Source organism: Jaculus jaculus, chromosome 1 (assembly GCF_020740685.1).
Source record: "Jaculus jaculus isolate mJacJac1 chromosome 1, mJacJac1.mat.Y.cur, whole genome shotgun sequence".
Taxonomy (NCBI): domain Eukaryota; kingdom Metazoa; phylum Chordata; class Mammalia; order Rodentia; family Dipodidae; genus Jaculus; species Jaculus jaculus.
Genome location: NC_059102.1, coordinates 243925677 through 243939453, shown reverse-complemented (window position 1 = coordinate 243939453; position 13777 = coordinate 243925677). Strand labels below are relative to the sequence as shown.

Here is a 13777-nt window from a genome sequence, read left to right as displayed (position 1 = left end):
TCATATTGTGTATTGGCAGGAGCACTGAGCCCACTGTTGGCAGTTGCCAACAGGGGACAGCTTGATTTCAGCACCCAAGGAAAAGGACCTGTGTCTCCCCACATTCAGCTATGGCCAGGAGAGGAAAGCAGAACAGGGGACATCAATGTCTGGTTTTGGTAGACTGTTGTGTGCAATGTGGATAATTTGCAGACAAAAAAATTCCTTTCTTCTTTTTTTTGTTTTTATTTTAATTTTTTATTTATTGATTTGAGAGCGACAGACAGAGAGAGAGAGAGAGAGAGAGAGAGAGAGAGAGAGAGCATGGGCGCGCCAGGGCCTCCAGCCACTGCAAACGAACTCCAGACACGTGCCCCACCTTGTACATCTGGCTAACGTGGGTCTTGGGGAATCGAGCATCGAACCAGGGTCCTTAGGCTTCACAGGCAAGCGCTTAACCGCTAAGCCATCTCTCCAGCCCTCCCCCAAAAATTTTTAAAGCTGGACAAAGTGGTGCACACCTTTAATCCCAACACTTGGGATGCCAAGTTAGCAGGATTGCTGTGAGTTTGAGGTTAGCCTCGACTAGAGCAAGACCCTACCTCAGAAAAAGAAGAAAAGAAACAAGGAGAAAGAAAGAAAAGGAGAAACCTGCTGGGCGTGGTGGCGCACACCTTTAATCCCAGCACTCAGGAGGCAGAGGTAGGAGGATCGCTGAGAGTTCGAGGCCACCCTGAGACTACATAGTGAATTCCAGGTCAGCCTGGGCTAGAGTGAGACTACCTTGAAAAACCAAACCAAAAAAAAAAAAAAAAGGAAGGAAGGAAATAAAAGGAAAGGAGAAGCCTTGATAAGGGGCTGTGCATACTCTAAGCAGAGTCTTGTCACATTTATTTTTTTATTTTTTTAAAAATATTTATTTCGCTGGACATGGTGGCATACACCTTTAATCCCAGCACTCGGGAGGCAGAGGTAGGAGGATCACTGTGAGTTCGAGACCACCCTGAGACTACATAGTTAATTCCAGGTCAGCCTGGACTAAAGTGAGACCCTATCTCGTAAAACAAACAAAACAAAACAAAACAAAACAAAAAAATATTTGCGCGAGGGTGGGGAGGGAGGGACAGAGAATGAGAATAAGAATGAATGGGCATGTCAGAGCCTCCAGCCTCTGCAAACGAACTCCAGCTGCGTGCACCACTTTGTGCATCTGGCTTTATGTGAGTACTGAGCAGTCAAACCTGGGTTGTTAGGTTTTGCAGGCAAGCACCTCAATGACTAAGCCATTTCTCCAGACCCTATAGTAGAGTGTCTTTCATAAGGGCAACACTCCATCGGCAGCTCATTACCTTGGCTTATCACTGAGGAATAAGGAGAGCCCGGGAAGGTTTGGGAGAGCTCAGAGCTGTGTCTGCCTCTTTCCATCTTCTGGCTTCCCTGAAAGCAGGCAGACTCCCTAGAAAGACAGAGGGGCTGGCAGAGGGAGGAGGGACGGTGACCCTCAAAAACTAGGTGACCTGGGCTGGAGAGATGGCTCAGCAGTTAAGCGCTTACCTGTGAAGCTTAAGGACCCTGGTTCGAGGCTCAATTCCCCCAGGTCCCACGTTAGCCAGATGCACAAGGGGGCGCATATGTCTGGAGTTCGTTTGCAGTGGCTGGAGGCCCTGGCGCGCCCATTCTCTCTTTCTCTCTCTCTGCCTCTTTCCCTCTCTGTTGCCCTCATGACATAATAAAAATGAACAAAAGAAAGAAAAAAGAACTAGGCGACCCCACTAGTGTAAATAGGGTATGGCTAGGCTGGGGAAGAATGCAGAACAGCATCCTGAGGGGCTGATCTAGGAGATCTAGGTAGAGAAGCAGGGTGTTTTGACACAAAAACATAGGCCTGTACAGTCTTGCCTAGCATGTGTAAGCTCTGGATTTGATCCTCCACACTGAACACAATGCACAAACTCAGACAAAGCCTTGGGCCTGTTTGGGTGGGAGTGTGTGCCTGGAATGGAGGTAGCAGAGCCCACGATTCGGGTGCTGGAAGGGAGCTAGGACAAGACAACATGGAAGCACAACAGTCAGCGGAAAGGTTAGGAAGAAAGGAGGCGAACCACGACGGTGGGAGAGAATGGCTGCATCTGGGAAGCAGACACATGTGGCGCGGGGAGTGAAGGAAGGGAAGGTGACGCTAAAGGACCAGAGGCTAGAGGGCTGAAAATCCTAGATGAGGAGAAGGCAGGAGGACTTCTCGACAGAGGCGACACCCAGGGCCTGGCTCCAGGGCCCTCAGGAGGACGACCTCCCCAGGAGACAGGCGATGGAGATGCAGGCAGCACCTGGAACTCCAGGTCATGACATCTGTTCTTCCAGTGTCGGATGCTCCTGGACCCTTTTCCAGATCTTTTTGTTGTGGTGGTGGTTGTTTGTTTAGTTGTTCAGTAGTTGTTTGTCCGAGGTAGGGTCTCAGGTAGCTCAGGCTGACCTGGAATTCACTATGTAGTCTCAGGGTGGCCTTGAACTCACGGAGATCCTCTTGCCTCTGCCTCCGGAGTGCTGGGATTAAAGGTGTGCGCCACCACGCCCGGTTTCATTTGCTTTCTTTGAACCTCATATTTTCCCTGTAAAACGCAGGTAAATGAGGATCCATCCTTTCTAGCTCACTCTCTCTCCTGGTTTCAGGTAGGGAAAGGCGGCCGCACGGGTGACTGAGGTGACCGCGGCTCTTGGTGAGGGTGTGCCTCTGTAGCTCAGCGGGTCCCAGGCCCGCAGCGCGCCCACCAGGCGATCCTCAGGTGGGACCGGCGTCCCTTCCCACCCTCGCCTTCTCCCTGGGTCCCCAGCCGCCCACCGCCTCCGGGTCCCCCAGGGTCACCGCCCCGGAGGAGCCTGAGCAGCAGGGATGCATTCTGCCCCCAGGTGGCGCTGTGCTCCCGCATCAAGTTCAAACGCACCCTAGAAATAATTACATCATCCCAGACAAGGGCAGCTTCCGCCCGGAAAGTGCGCAGGAAGGCGACGGTAGGGAGTGGCTTTTCCCCCTGGTTAAATCGGTTTAAGTGTGATAGAAAAGATCCCCAAGTTTTGCTGGAGCCTTAAGATTGGCACTAGCTGGCTGGTTCTTTGAGGCTTCCAGTACCATCACGAGACAGCACCGCCTGGCCGTTTCAGTAAGGGCGCAGAGGGATCCGCTATCAGAAGCTGCTGGAGGGTTCTGCCTTTGATTAGCTGTGTGCTCATGCACTGTTGATTAGCCTCTCTGGTCCCATCGTTGTTGCAAAATGATGAGGTTATTGATCTCCACCTCCCAGAGCTGAAGGGTCAGTTGAAGCAACCCAAGGCATCTAGCCAGTGCCCAGAGCTCAGCAACACAGGCTCGCGGAGACTCGGCTGGGCTCAACTCTGGCTCACGCCCTTTGAGGGCTGAGAGCCAGCAAGCGTGTCTCCTTTTTCGGGCTCATCTATTGCTTAAGGTGGCAGGCAGATGGTTTAGAGGGGAATAGAATGCACCCCTGGGATCTGAGTTCTTTGTCGCCCTCTGACTTGGGCCAGACCTAGGACAGCTATCCTTCCAGGGTTGCCTCGTCCACACTCGATTCAATGGCCTTGCTTTTGCTTTCTGCTACCGAGTCAAAAAAAAAAAAAATAGAGAAAGGAGCCGGGCATGGTGGCACATGCCTTCAATCCCAGCACTTGGGAGGCAGAGGTAGGAGGTTCACTATGAGTTGGAGGGCACAAAGTGAATTCCAGGTCAGCCTGGGCTAGAGTGAGATCCTACCTCGAAAAACCAAAAGAAAAGAAAAGAAAGAAAGAAAAACAAAAAACCTAGAGACAAGAAAACCTGACCCAGTGATTCAGAACCAAGGTGGCAATTTCACTGTGCCAAAGCGGGTCAGCATCTCTAAGGCAATAAATGTTAGAGGCTTTTGTTGTAGGGGCAGCACTGGAGACATGTCCAAGGCCTCCCACGTGCATGCTAGGCACACGTCTACCGCTCAGCAGCATCCCTAGCCCAAAGGATGCTTTCCATGTACATACAGTGGTGGAGGGAAGTTAATTCCCACCAGCTGGGGTGGGAATTAACCTGGGTCACACTAGGTGCTGCTCCCACTTGGTCACTCCATTTCTCCACCCGGGCCTTCCTTAGCTTATAACTGCTGTGAGGAGTTGGCCCCAAGCCCACGCTGGGAAGAGTCATGCAGTGAGCATCCCTGAACATGCCTAATATAGCCATCCCAGGGCCTTGTGTTCCTCTCGGCCTGTCACCCCTGAGAGCAGCTCTGGACATGGGCTCCACTCAGCAAGACCAGCTCAGAAACGGTTAGGGGTCACCTACTCAAGAGTTCTGGCTCCCCCCCCCCAGGCCCCCCATGCCCTTTCCATAGTGCCTTGGATGGATTGGCGAAGACGATGCGTTTCTAGAGCCCTCCAGGGAGCCCAGAGTGAGCCTCGGGGACCCCAGCCCATGACAAAGGTGAGGCACAGGCGCTCGCAGCTAAAGATTTGTATATATTATCAAAATCTTATGGAAACTCAGATACACAGCTATTTATACAGCAGCAGGTGGGTGTGAAGAAAAACGTCTGCTTTGGCATCAACCCTTCAAGTCCGGCTGCTGTCTGTCCCTCTACTCCCATCTGAAGCCCACTCTCTACCAGGCCTGCCACCCAGGCTAATCAGAGGGGGCTGAGGCATCCTCAGCCCCTCCCGCTCTCCCCATGAACCCCCATGCCCTCTATCTCTCTGCCGTTGCCCCACAGAGTGCCACCGGTCCAGCAGCTTTGCCCCAAGGGCTCCTCAGAGGCCTGAATCCTGGCCCTGGCGGGCAGTGGCGCTGGGGTGGATGTGTGGTCCCTGGGGTCATCTTTCCTGGATCACAGGCCTTTGGCAGTGTGCCAGCTACCTGGGCCCAGGGGCAGTGCCATCTTCTCTGTGATGTGCCAAAAGGACTCTTCCTGTCATAAACCTCCACTCCAGGAGTCAAAGCAATTTCTGGAGAGCCTCAGAGACAAGAAAAGTGAGGGGATGCGGCGTCCTCCCTCGAGTGTAGCCCAGGCCTCGAGCTCTCCCTTGGCAGAATAGGGACAGCGGCAGCAGCTCAGCCAGGGGGGTGGGTGGGCGGGGTCAGTGTAGCCCTAGCACGTGAGCCTGGGCAGTCATGGCACTGGCACCAGTACCTGGCAGCCTGGTCTTACTGAAGCAGCTTGGGCACTTCCACCTGTAGGGCAAAGCAGAGCTGAGTTACTGCAGGAAGCTCAACAAGGAACTCCAGAAGTCAGCTCCCTCCACTCCCCCCATCTCAGACACCTCAGCGTGTCTGTGGGGTGAACACGTGACATGCTGACACCAAGGGAGCATTTTTCCTTTGTGTAACAACTGCAGCTCGAGCGGGACGTGGTGGCACAGGCCATTGATCCCAGCATTTGGGAGGCGGAGGTGGAAGGATCACCGTAAGTTCAAGACCACCCTGCGACCCAGTGTGAGTGAATTCCAGGTCAGCCTGGGCTAGAGTGAAAAAACAAAACAAAACAACAACAACAAAAAAAAAACCCTACAGCTCAGTTGCTTATAATTCCAAAACTTGTGAGGCTGAGGTAAGAAGATTGTTATGTGTTTGAGGCCAGCCTGGGCGACAGTGTGAGTTCCTGGTCAGCCTAGGCTAGAGACCCACCCTGTCTCAAAAACCAACCAACCAAATAAACAAACAAAAAACTCTGGATGTCACCAAATGGCCACAGGAAACGGTATCTCTTAGTGTCTAGCTACAAATGATGTTGGGAATAAGGTATCCATTCAGACAGGCAAAATGAGCTTGGACTGTCACCCAGGTGGTACCTCCAGGGAAGCACAACTGGCAGAAATAGAGAGCCCAGGGGCAGCCCATGTGCCAAGGTACTGGCAGTCAGTGGTACACTCCTGAGGAGGAAGCCTATGAGACAGACTGATCTGTGGACCTGAAAGGGGACTGAGTAAAACCAAGATTTTTTTTTTTTTATTTTTTAAAGAATAAGAAAAGAAGATCTGCAGGCCCTGTGGCATCCCTGTTTGGAAGGGCCACCTTCTGAGGGGAAGCAGGTTTGCCTGGAGGCAGAGAGGCGGGAGTTTGGAGGGACAGGCTAATGGAAGCTCCTTAAAGGAAACATGCAGTCTTCCCTGCATCAGAAGATGCAGTGTGGCTGCTGGCAGCAGGATAGCTGAGATGACCCAAAGGGCCCTGTCTGAGGCCCTGCAGCTTGACATGGGCTGCTTAGCACGCATTCCCTTTGCAACCGTGTCCTTGTCCCCCTCTGCCCCCCCACCCCGCCTCGGGCCACCCTAGCCCTGTGTCGTGTGCCTATGACCACTTGCCTTCTTCAGCTGCTTGAGGTTACTGTTTCGGATGGCCGCCAGGAGCTGGTCACGTGAGTTCTTCTCCTGGGCAGGGAGGACTTTGTCCCCCATCTTCCTCTGGGTGGCTGGTGAGAGTGAGTTCTTCAGGTTTTCCATGATAAGGGGTGGAGCCAAGGGAGGGGGAGGCGGAGGGGGAGCAGCTGGAGCCCCTTTCTTGGACGAGTTCTTTGGGGCTGCCTTTGGAGATGGCTGGGGTGAAGGTTTAGGGGAGCCCTTGGCTGGGGTTCCAGCTTTGGGCACCTCCAGCCGATCCTTCTTCTCTCCGCTGGCTTCCTGGGCTTGCTTTTGCTCCTGCAGCCGCCTCTGTCGCTGCTTGTCCATGTTGCGGCTGAGCAGGTTGGTGACGGTCATCCGGGGCCCGGCCAGCTCAAAATGGTAGCCCAGCTTCAGCAAGGTGCTGTTCTCCTTGAGCAGCTTGGCGATCTCCATCTCGGTCTTGCCCCCGCAGATGTGCCGCTGGTTGTGGAAGCGCAGCTCGGTCAGCGTGTCATTCTGCAGGAGGGCACGGAAGATGGCCAGGATGCCCTTGCCCGTGATGTGATTGGAGTCCAGGTTGAGGCTGGTGATGGTCCTGTTGGCCTTGAGCATGATGGCGATGGCGAAGGCCACGTGGTCGTCGGCCCGAGTGTTGGCCAAGGCGAACACCTTGACCGCGGTGTTGAACTCCAGGGCCTCGGTGAAGCGGACCAGGATCTCATTGGTGATGCAGTCCGAGTTGTTGACATTCACCTCCAGCATCTCTGGGTCGTTGTTCTTCACTCTCTCCAGAAGCTCGTCGAATATACTGGGCGCCGAGTCCTCTTCTGCCCTGGCCGGCCCTTCGGGAGGCTTGCTGGGGGCCTGCTTCTCAGCTGCTTTGGCCTTCTTCTCTTCCTTGGTCTCCCCATCCCTCTGAGATTCCTCCTTTTTAACTTTCTCATCCTTTTTCCCAGTGTCTGTGTCCTCACGTCCTCTTGCGATGTTCTCATCCTCCTGTTTTTGCTTGGGGTCTTTGCCTGCCCTTTTTATCTTCCCATCCTCCCTTCTGGAATCCGCTGTTACCTTCTCCTCCCCTTTCTTCGTGGCTCCCTTTTCTTCCTCTTTCTTTGCATCCTTGTCCCTGCTCCTGTCACTCCCTTTCTTTTCTTCTTCCTTCCTCGCGCCTGCTGTCCCCTCCTCTGCTCTGCCATCCTTCCCAGCCTCCTTCTTGTCCACCGCTGCCCTGACCCGGCCCTTGTCGATGCCCCTAATAACCTTCTCCTCCTTGGGCCTCTCGCTCCCTCTGCTGTCAGCCTCCTCTCGGTCTCTGGAGAAGCTTTTCTTTAAAACACCCTTCTTCGGCTCTTTGCCCAAGTCTGAGTCCCGTCTGGGGCCCAGGGCCTTTCTGCTGGCATCACTGCCCCTTTCCTCTCCATTCTTGGCATCTGTCTTGCTCCCCACTTGCTTGCTGTCCTAAGAATTCAGAAAAGAAAAATAAACATGCAGAGCTGGCTACAGAGGAAGGGGAACCAGTATGGGGATAAGCTGGGGAATGCTTACATAACTGCTCTTGGGTCTCCAAAGGACATTTGGTTTTGGGGAGAGTGATAGGCATGTTGCCATGTCTCAGTTTAGTTCAGCAGAAACAAGGCTTAGTTTTTTTTTTGTTTTCTTTTTTTTTGAGGTAGGGTCTCACTTTAGCCCAAGTTGGCCTGGAATTCACTATGTTGTATTAAGCTGGCCTCGAACTCACAGCGATCCTCCTACTTCTGCCTCTTAAATGCTGGGATTAAAGGTGTGCACCCCCACAATCAGCTAAGGCTCAGGGTTTTTTGTTTGTTTTTTTCAAGGGGGGAGAGAGAGAGAATATGAGCACACTAGGGCTTCCAGCCACTGCAAAGGAACTCCAGATGCATGCTCCACTCTGTGCATCTGGCTTTACGGGGGTACTGGGAAATTGAACTCTGGTCCTTAAGTGATTCATGCAAGCGCCTTAACTGCTGAGCTGTCTACAGCTCAGGCTCAGGTTTTGAGCCCACAGAATAGACTGACATCAGATTCTCAGCCTCAGGGTTGAGACATGCCAAAATGACACCTTCAAAGAGTGCAGTTCCTTCCCAGAGCATTCTCAGACCCAAGGTGCGCTTTTCTGACATGGGTGATTGAAGGATTGCCTCCCACAGAGCCCTGCCACGCCACACGGAACCTGAGGCAACCAATGCTGATCCTGTCTTTCTTTGTAGCTTAACTGTTTGTTCCTCATTATTATGTATTTTTAAATAACTTTATTTATTTGTGCTTGTGTGTGTGTGCGCACACACATGCTCTCTATGTCACATGTGCACACACACACACACACACACACACACACACAAGCATGAATGCATCAGGGTCATTTGCTGTTGCAAACTAACTCCAGATGCATGTACCTGGCTTTATGTGGGTGCTGGGGAATTGAACCCAGGCTTGCAGGCTTTACAAACAAGTGCTTTTGACCACTGAGCCATCTCCCCAGCTCTCATCATGGATTTTTAAAATGTTTTTCATGCAATTTATTACTTTTCAAGTTTCATTAAGCTTAGTAAAATGTTTCAATATTGTGATATTATAGCCATTTTCAGGAACCTTAATGACCTCAGTTGTCCTTAAGGGCATAAAATGGCAGCACTATTAACAGCATTTTCTTTTTGCAGTAGAACTCTATTCCAGGCTGACCTGGAACTCACTTTGTATCCCAGGCTGGCCTCAAACTCACAGCAATCCTCCTACCTCTGCAAAGGCGTCCAAGCCTGGTTAGCCAGCTTTTTCTCAACTTCTGCAGAAACACATTCAGATAAGCAGGTTAATTGGCTGGCTTATCATCATTGAATTTTTTGCATTAATTTTTATTTTTAAAAGTATTCATTTAAGATTGGGCATGGTGGTGCATGCCTTTAATCTCAGCACTTGGGAGGCAGAGGTAGAGGAAGATCACCATGAGTTCAGGGCCAGCTGGAGACTACATAGTGAATTCCAGGCCAGCTTGGGCTAGAGTGAGATGCTACCACAAAAAAAAAAAAAAAAAAAAAAAAAAAAAAAGGCTGGAGAGATGGCTTAGAGGTTAAGGCCATTGTCTCTAAAGCCTAAGGACCTGGGTTTGATTCCCCAGGACACACATAAGCCAGATGCACAAGGTGGTATATGCATCTGGAGCTTGTTTGCAGCAGTTGGAGGCCCTGGTGCACCCATTCTCTCTCTCAAATAAGTAAATAAATTCTTTTCCAAAAAAAACCCACAAAAATTTTAATTAATTTATTTCCAAGCAGAGAGAGATAGAAGAGAGACAGTGAGAATGGGTTAGGTGCACCAGGGTCTCTAGCCACCACAAACTCCAAACACATGCACCACTTTGTGCATCTGGCTTTACATGTGTATTGGGGAATTTAAGTGGGGTTGTCTCTGAGTCACCTCTCAAGCACCCCCCAATTTTTTAAAAATTTATTTGCTTGAGATAAAAAGGGAGAGAGAGGAAGAGGAAGAGAGAGAGTATGAACATGCCAGAGCCTCCTGCCACTGCACATGAACTCCAGACGTATGTGTAACTTTGTGCATCTGACTTTACATAAGTATAGGAGACTCAAGCCCAGGCCATCAGGCTTTGCAGGCAAGTGCCTTTGACTGCTGAGTCATCTCTTCAGACACACACACACACACACACACACACACACACACACACACACACATAAAAAATCACTAGTGCTGGGATTAAAGGCATGCACCACCAGCTAATTAAGGATATTTCTGAAATCTATTTACCTCTATCATCTAATTGTAGTAAGAAAGGACTAATTATAAAGAATTAGGTGGATCATGAAAACAAGTGATCATAAATGCTGGCGGGGATGTGGAAAAAGAGGAACCCTTCTACACTGCTGGTGGGAATGCAAGCTGGTCCAGCCATTGTGGAAATCGGTGTGGAGGTTCCTAAAACAGCTAAAGATTGATCTACCATATGACCCAGCTATAGCACTCCTAGGCATATATCCGAAGGACTCATCTCATTTCCTTAGAAGTACGTGCTCAACCATGTTTATTGCTGCTCAATTTATAATAGCTGTGAAATGGAACCAGCCTAGATGTCCCTCAACTGATGAGTGGATAATGAAGATGTGGCACATTTATACAATGTAGTTCTACTCAGCAGTAAAGAAAAATGAAGTTATGAAATTTTCAGAAAAATCCTGGAAAGGATTATACTAAGTGAGGTAACCCAGGCCCAGAAAGCCAAGCGCCACATGTTCTCCCTCATATGTGGATCCTAGCTACAGATGACTGGGCTTCTGCGTGAGAATGAAAATACTCAGTAGCAGAGGCCAGTAAGTTAACAAGGAGACATAAAGGAAAGAGAAAGGAAGGAAGGAGGGTACTTAATAGGTTGATATTGTATATATGTAAGTACAATGATTGAGATGGGGAGGTAATATGATAGAGAATGGAATTTCAAAGGGGAAAGTTGGGGGGAGATGGAGGGAATTACCATGGGATTTTTTTTTATAATCATGGAAAATGCTAATAAAAATTTTTAAAAAATTAAAAAAAAAAACCAAACAAAAAGAAAAAAAAAAAGAATTAGGTGGGGCTGGAGAGATGGCTTAGTGGTTAAGGCCCTTGCCTACAAAGCCAAAGGACCCAGGTTCGACTCCCCAGGACCCATGTAAGCCAGATGCACAAGGGGGCACATGCATCTGGAGTTTGTTTGTATTGGCTAGAGGCCTTGGCACAACCATTCTCCCTCCCTCTCTCTCTCTCTCTCTCTCTCAATCTCTTCCAAGTAAATAAATAAATAAAAATTCTGCATGCAGTTCAATGGGAGACAGAGAAATCACCAGTGAAGATGCTCAACAGTGGACACTGCAAGCCTTATGTTTGGCCAGCCAGGCCAAATGAGCCAACGGGTGCAATAGTGGCATGTCTGTTATGGGGGAAACCAACTGCCTTCTAATTGGACTGCAGGCCCACTCCATGAGAGGGAATACATCCCTGATACTGAAAACCTAAAATGGGTAGTCACGAGCCCTAGGGGTGTAACGTCTGCTGTTGTCTGGCTAAATATATATACTATGCTCATCAAACTGCCCAGTAAGCACTTATCTTAATGTTCATACCTATATTTAATGCTACTCGCACTTTTGGTTGAAAACCTTCTCTTTTCAGAGGGCAGTGACCTTGGGATGACTCAGAGACATCATGGTGTTGGAAGAAGTGACAGGAGTGCTCAGCACTGCAATACCTCTATCACACCTTTTCAGGCTCAGGGTCTATTGCAGAAGAGGTGGCAGAAAGAACGTAAGAGCCAAAGGAAGGGTAGGACTCCTTACAACGTGCTCCTCCAGACACAAAATGCCCTGAATATCTATGACCTCACAATGCCTGACACTACCTACACAAGACCATCATAATAGGAGGAAAAGATGATGACATCAAAATAAAAGACTGATTGAGAGGAGGAAGGGATATGATGGAGAATGAAGTTTCAAAAGGGAAAGTGGGGGGAAGGGAGGGCATTACCATGGGATATTGTTTATAGTCATGGTAGTTGTTAATAAAAAAAAAAAGCCAAGAACTAAATAAATAAATAAATAAATAAAGAATTAGGTAAGCAGAATAAATAAAGTATGTATCTTTAAAAAAGATTTCACATTTTGGTCTTTATTGCTTAATAAAAACTTTTCTAGAGGGGCTGGAGAAATGGCTTAGCGGTTAAGCGCTTGCCTGTGAAGCTTAAGGACCCTGGTTCAAGGCTCAATTCCCCAGGACCCACGTTAGCCAGATGCACAAGGGGGCACATGCGTCTGGAGTTCATTTGCAGTGGTTGGAAGCCCTGGCCTGCCCATCCTCTCTCTGTCTATCTGCCTCTTTCTCTCTCTGTCACTCTCATATAAATAAATAAAAATAAACAAAAAAAATTTTTAAACTCTTTGCCAGAAAAGGCCTAAGTGAGGTCAGGGGAAGAGATTGAGTAAAGGAAAGGTGGAGGGAGGGCTAATCAAAATCTAAGAGGATATAAGTAAGTCATATGAAAACCTACTTTTTTGGACAATGGAACACACAGGAGCCATAGATTGTTACTAAAAAATTTTCAGTGCTAGGGATGGGATACCTTCCAGTGAGTTGTTGGCCAGGGAGGTCCCTGATGCTGCCAAAACATTACAGGCCATTGCCAAAGTCCTTGGTTTCCCACCAGGAATAGATGGTAAGACCCTATTGCTGAAGACTCCACATACTTGGACTGCAAGGTCATTGAGAAGTCCTGCTGGAGCTGAGCTGAAAACCTCCTCCATGTAAACCAGCTGACAGAAAGCTGGAAAAAGCTATGCTGCATGCAGTCTAATAGGAGAGAGAGAAATCACCAGCGAAGATACTCAACAATGGACACTGCAAGCCTTATATTTTGGCCAGCCAGGCCAAATGAGCCAACGGGTGCAATAGTGGCACGTCTGTTATGGGGGAAACCAACTGCCTTCTAATTGGACTGCAGGCCCACTCCATGAGAGGGAATACATCCCTGATACTGAAAACCTAAAATGGGTAGTCACGAGCCCTAAGTGTAAAACATCTGCTGCTGTCTGGCTAAATGTATATACTGTGCTCATCAAACTGCCCAGTAAGCACTTCTCTTAATGTTCATAACTTATATTTAATGCTACTCTCACTTTTGGTTAGAGAACCTTCTCTTTTCAGATGGCAATGTCCTTGGGATGACTCAGAAGGCACCATGGTGCTAAGAAGCTTTGACAGAGGAGTGCTCAGCGCTGCAATATCTCAATCACACTTTCCAAGGCTCAGCATCCATTGCAAAAGAGGTGGAAAGAATGTAAGAACTAAAGGAAGGGTAGGACTCCTTGCAGTGTGCTCCTCCAGACACAAAGTGGACTGGATATCCATGACCTCACAGAGCCTGACACTACCTACACAAGACCTTCATAATAGGAGGAAAAGATGATATCCAAATAAAAGAGACTGATTGAGAGGGGGAGTTTCAATGGGGAAAGTAGGAGGAGGGGGGGAATTACCATTGGATATTGTTTATAATTATGGAAATTGTAAATTAAAAATTATTAAGCTGGGCGTGGTGGTGCACACCTTTAATCCCAGCACTTGGGAGGCAGAGGTAGGAGGATCTTCATTAGTTCGAGGCCACCCTGAGAATTTCAGGTCAGCCTGGGCTAGAATGAGACCCTTCCTTGAGGGGGGCGGTAGGGGAAGGGGAGGAAGAAAGAAAGCAAAACAGAGGAAGCAGCAGGTTGTCTAAGCTGTGATATGAGGTTTAATCAACCTCCTGCAGTTGTTTTCTTTTTGTTCATTTTGTTGTTGTTTGCTTTGACAGGAAGAAAGCCTTCTGTTTTTCCAGGGTGCCCAATGGGGTGTGGGAAGAGGGGAGGCAAAAAGGAAGCTTGGCACGGTGGCCTGCGACTCCCTCCCT

At 49.2% G+C, this 13777-nt stretch overlaps 1 protein-coding gene across 1 annotated transcript in view; it reads right to left on the bottom strand.

Moving 5' to 3' along the window:
* Positions 1-4505: 4505 nt before the first annotated feature.
* Lmod1 (leiomodin 1) overlaps positions 4506-13777 on the bottom strand; it is a 62961-nt gene continuing 53689 nt past the window's right edge. Inside the window, exons 2-3 of the mRNA XM_004670696.2 lie at positions 6316-7788; positions 4506-5185 (exon numbers count right to left, since the gene is read on the bottom strand). Of these exons, the coding sequence (XP_004670753.1) occupies positions 5159-5185; positions 6316-7788 (1500 nt within the window). The 3' untranslated portion in view covers positions 4506-5158. The remainder of the gene's footprint in view (positions 5186-6315; positions 7789-13777) is intronic.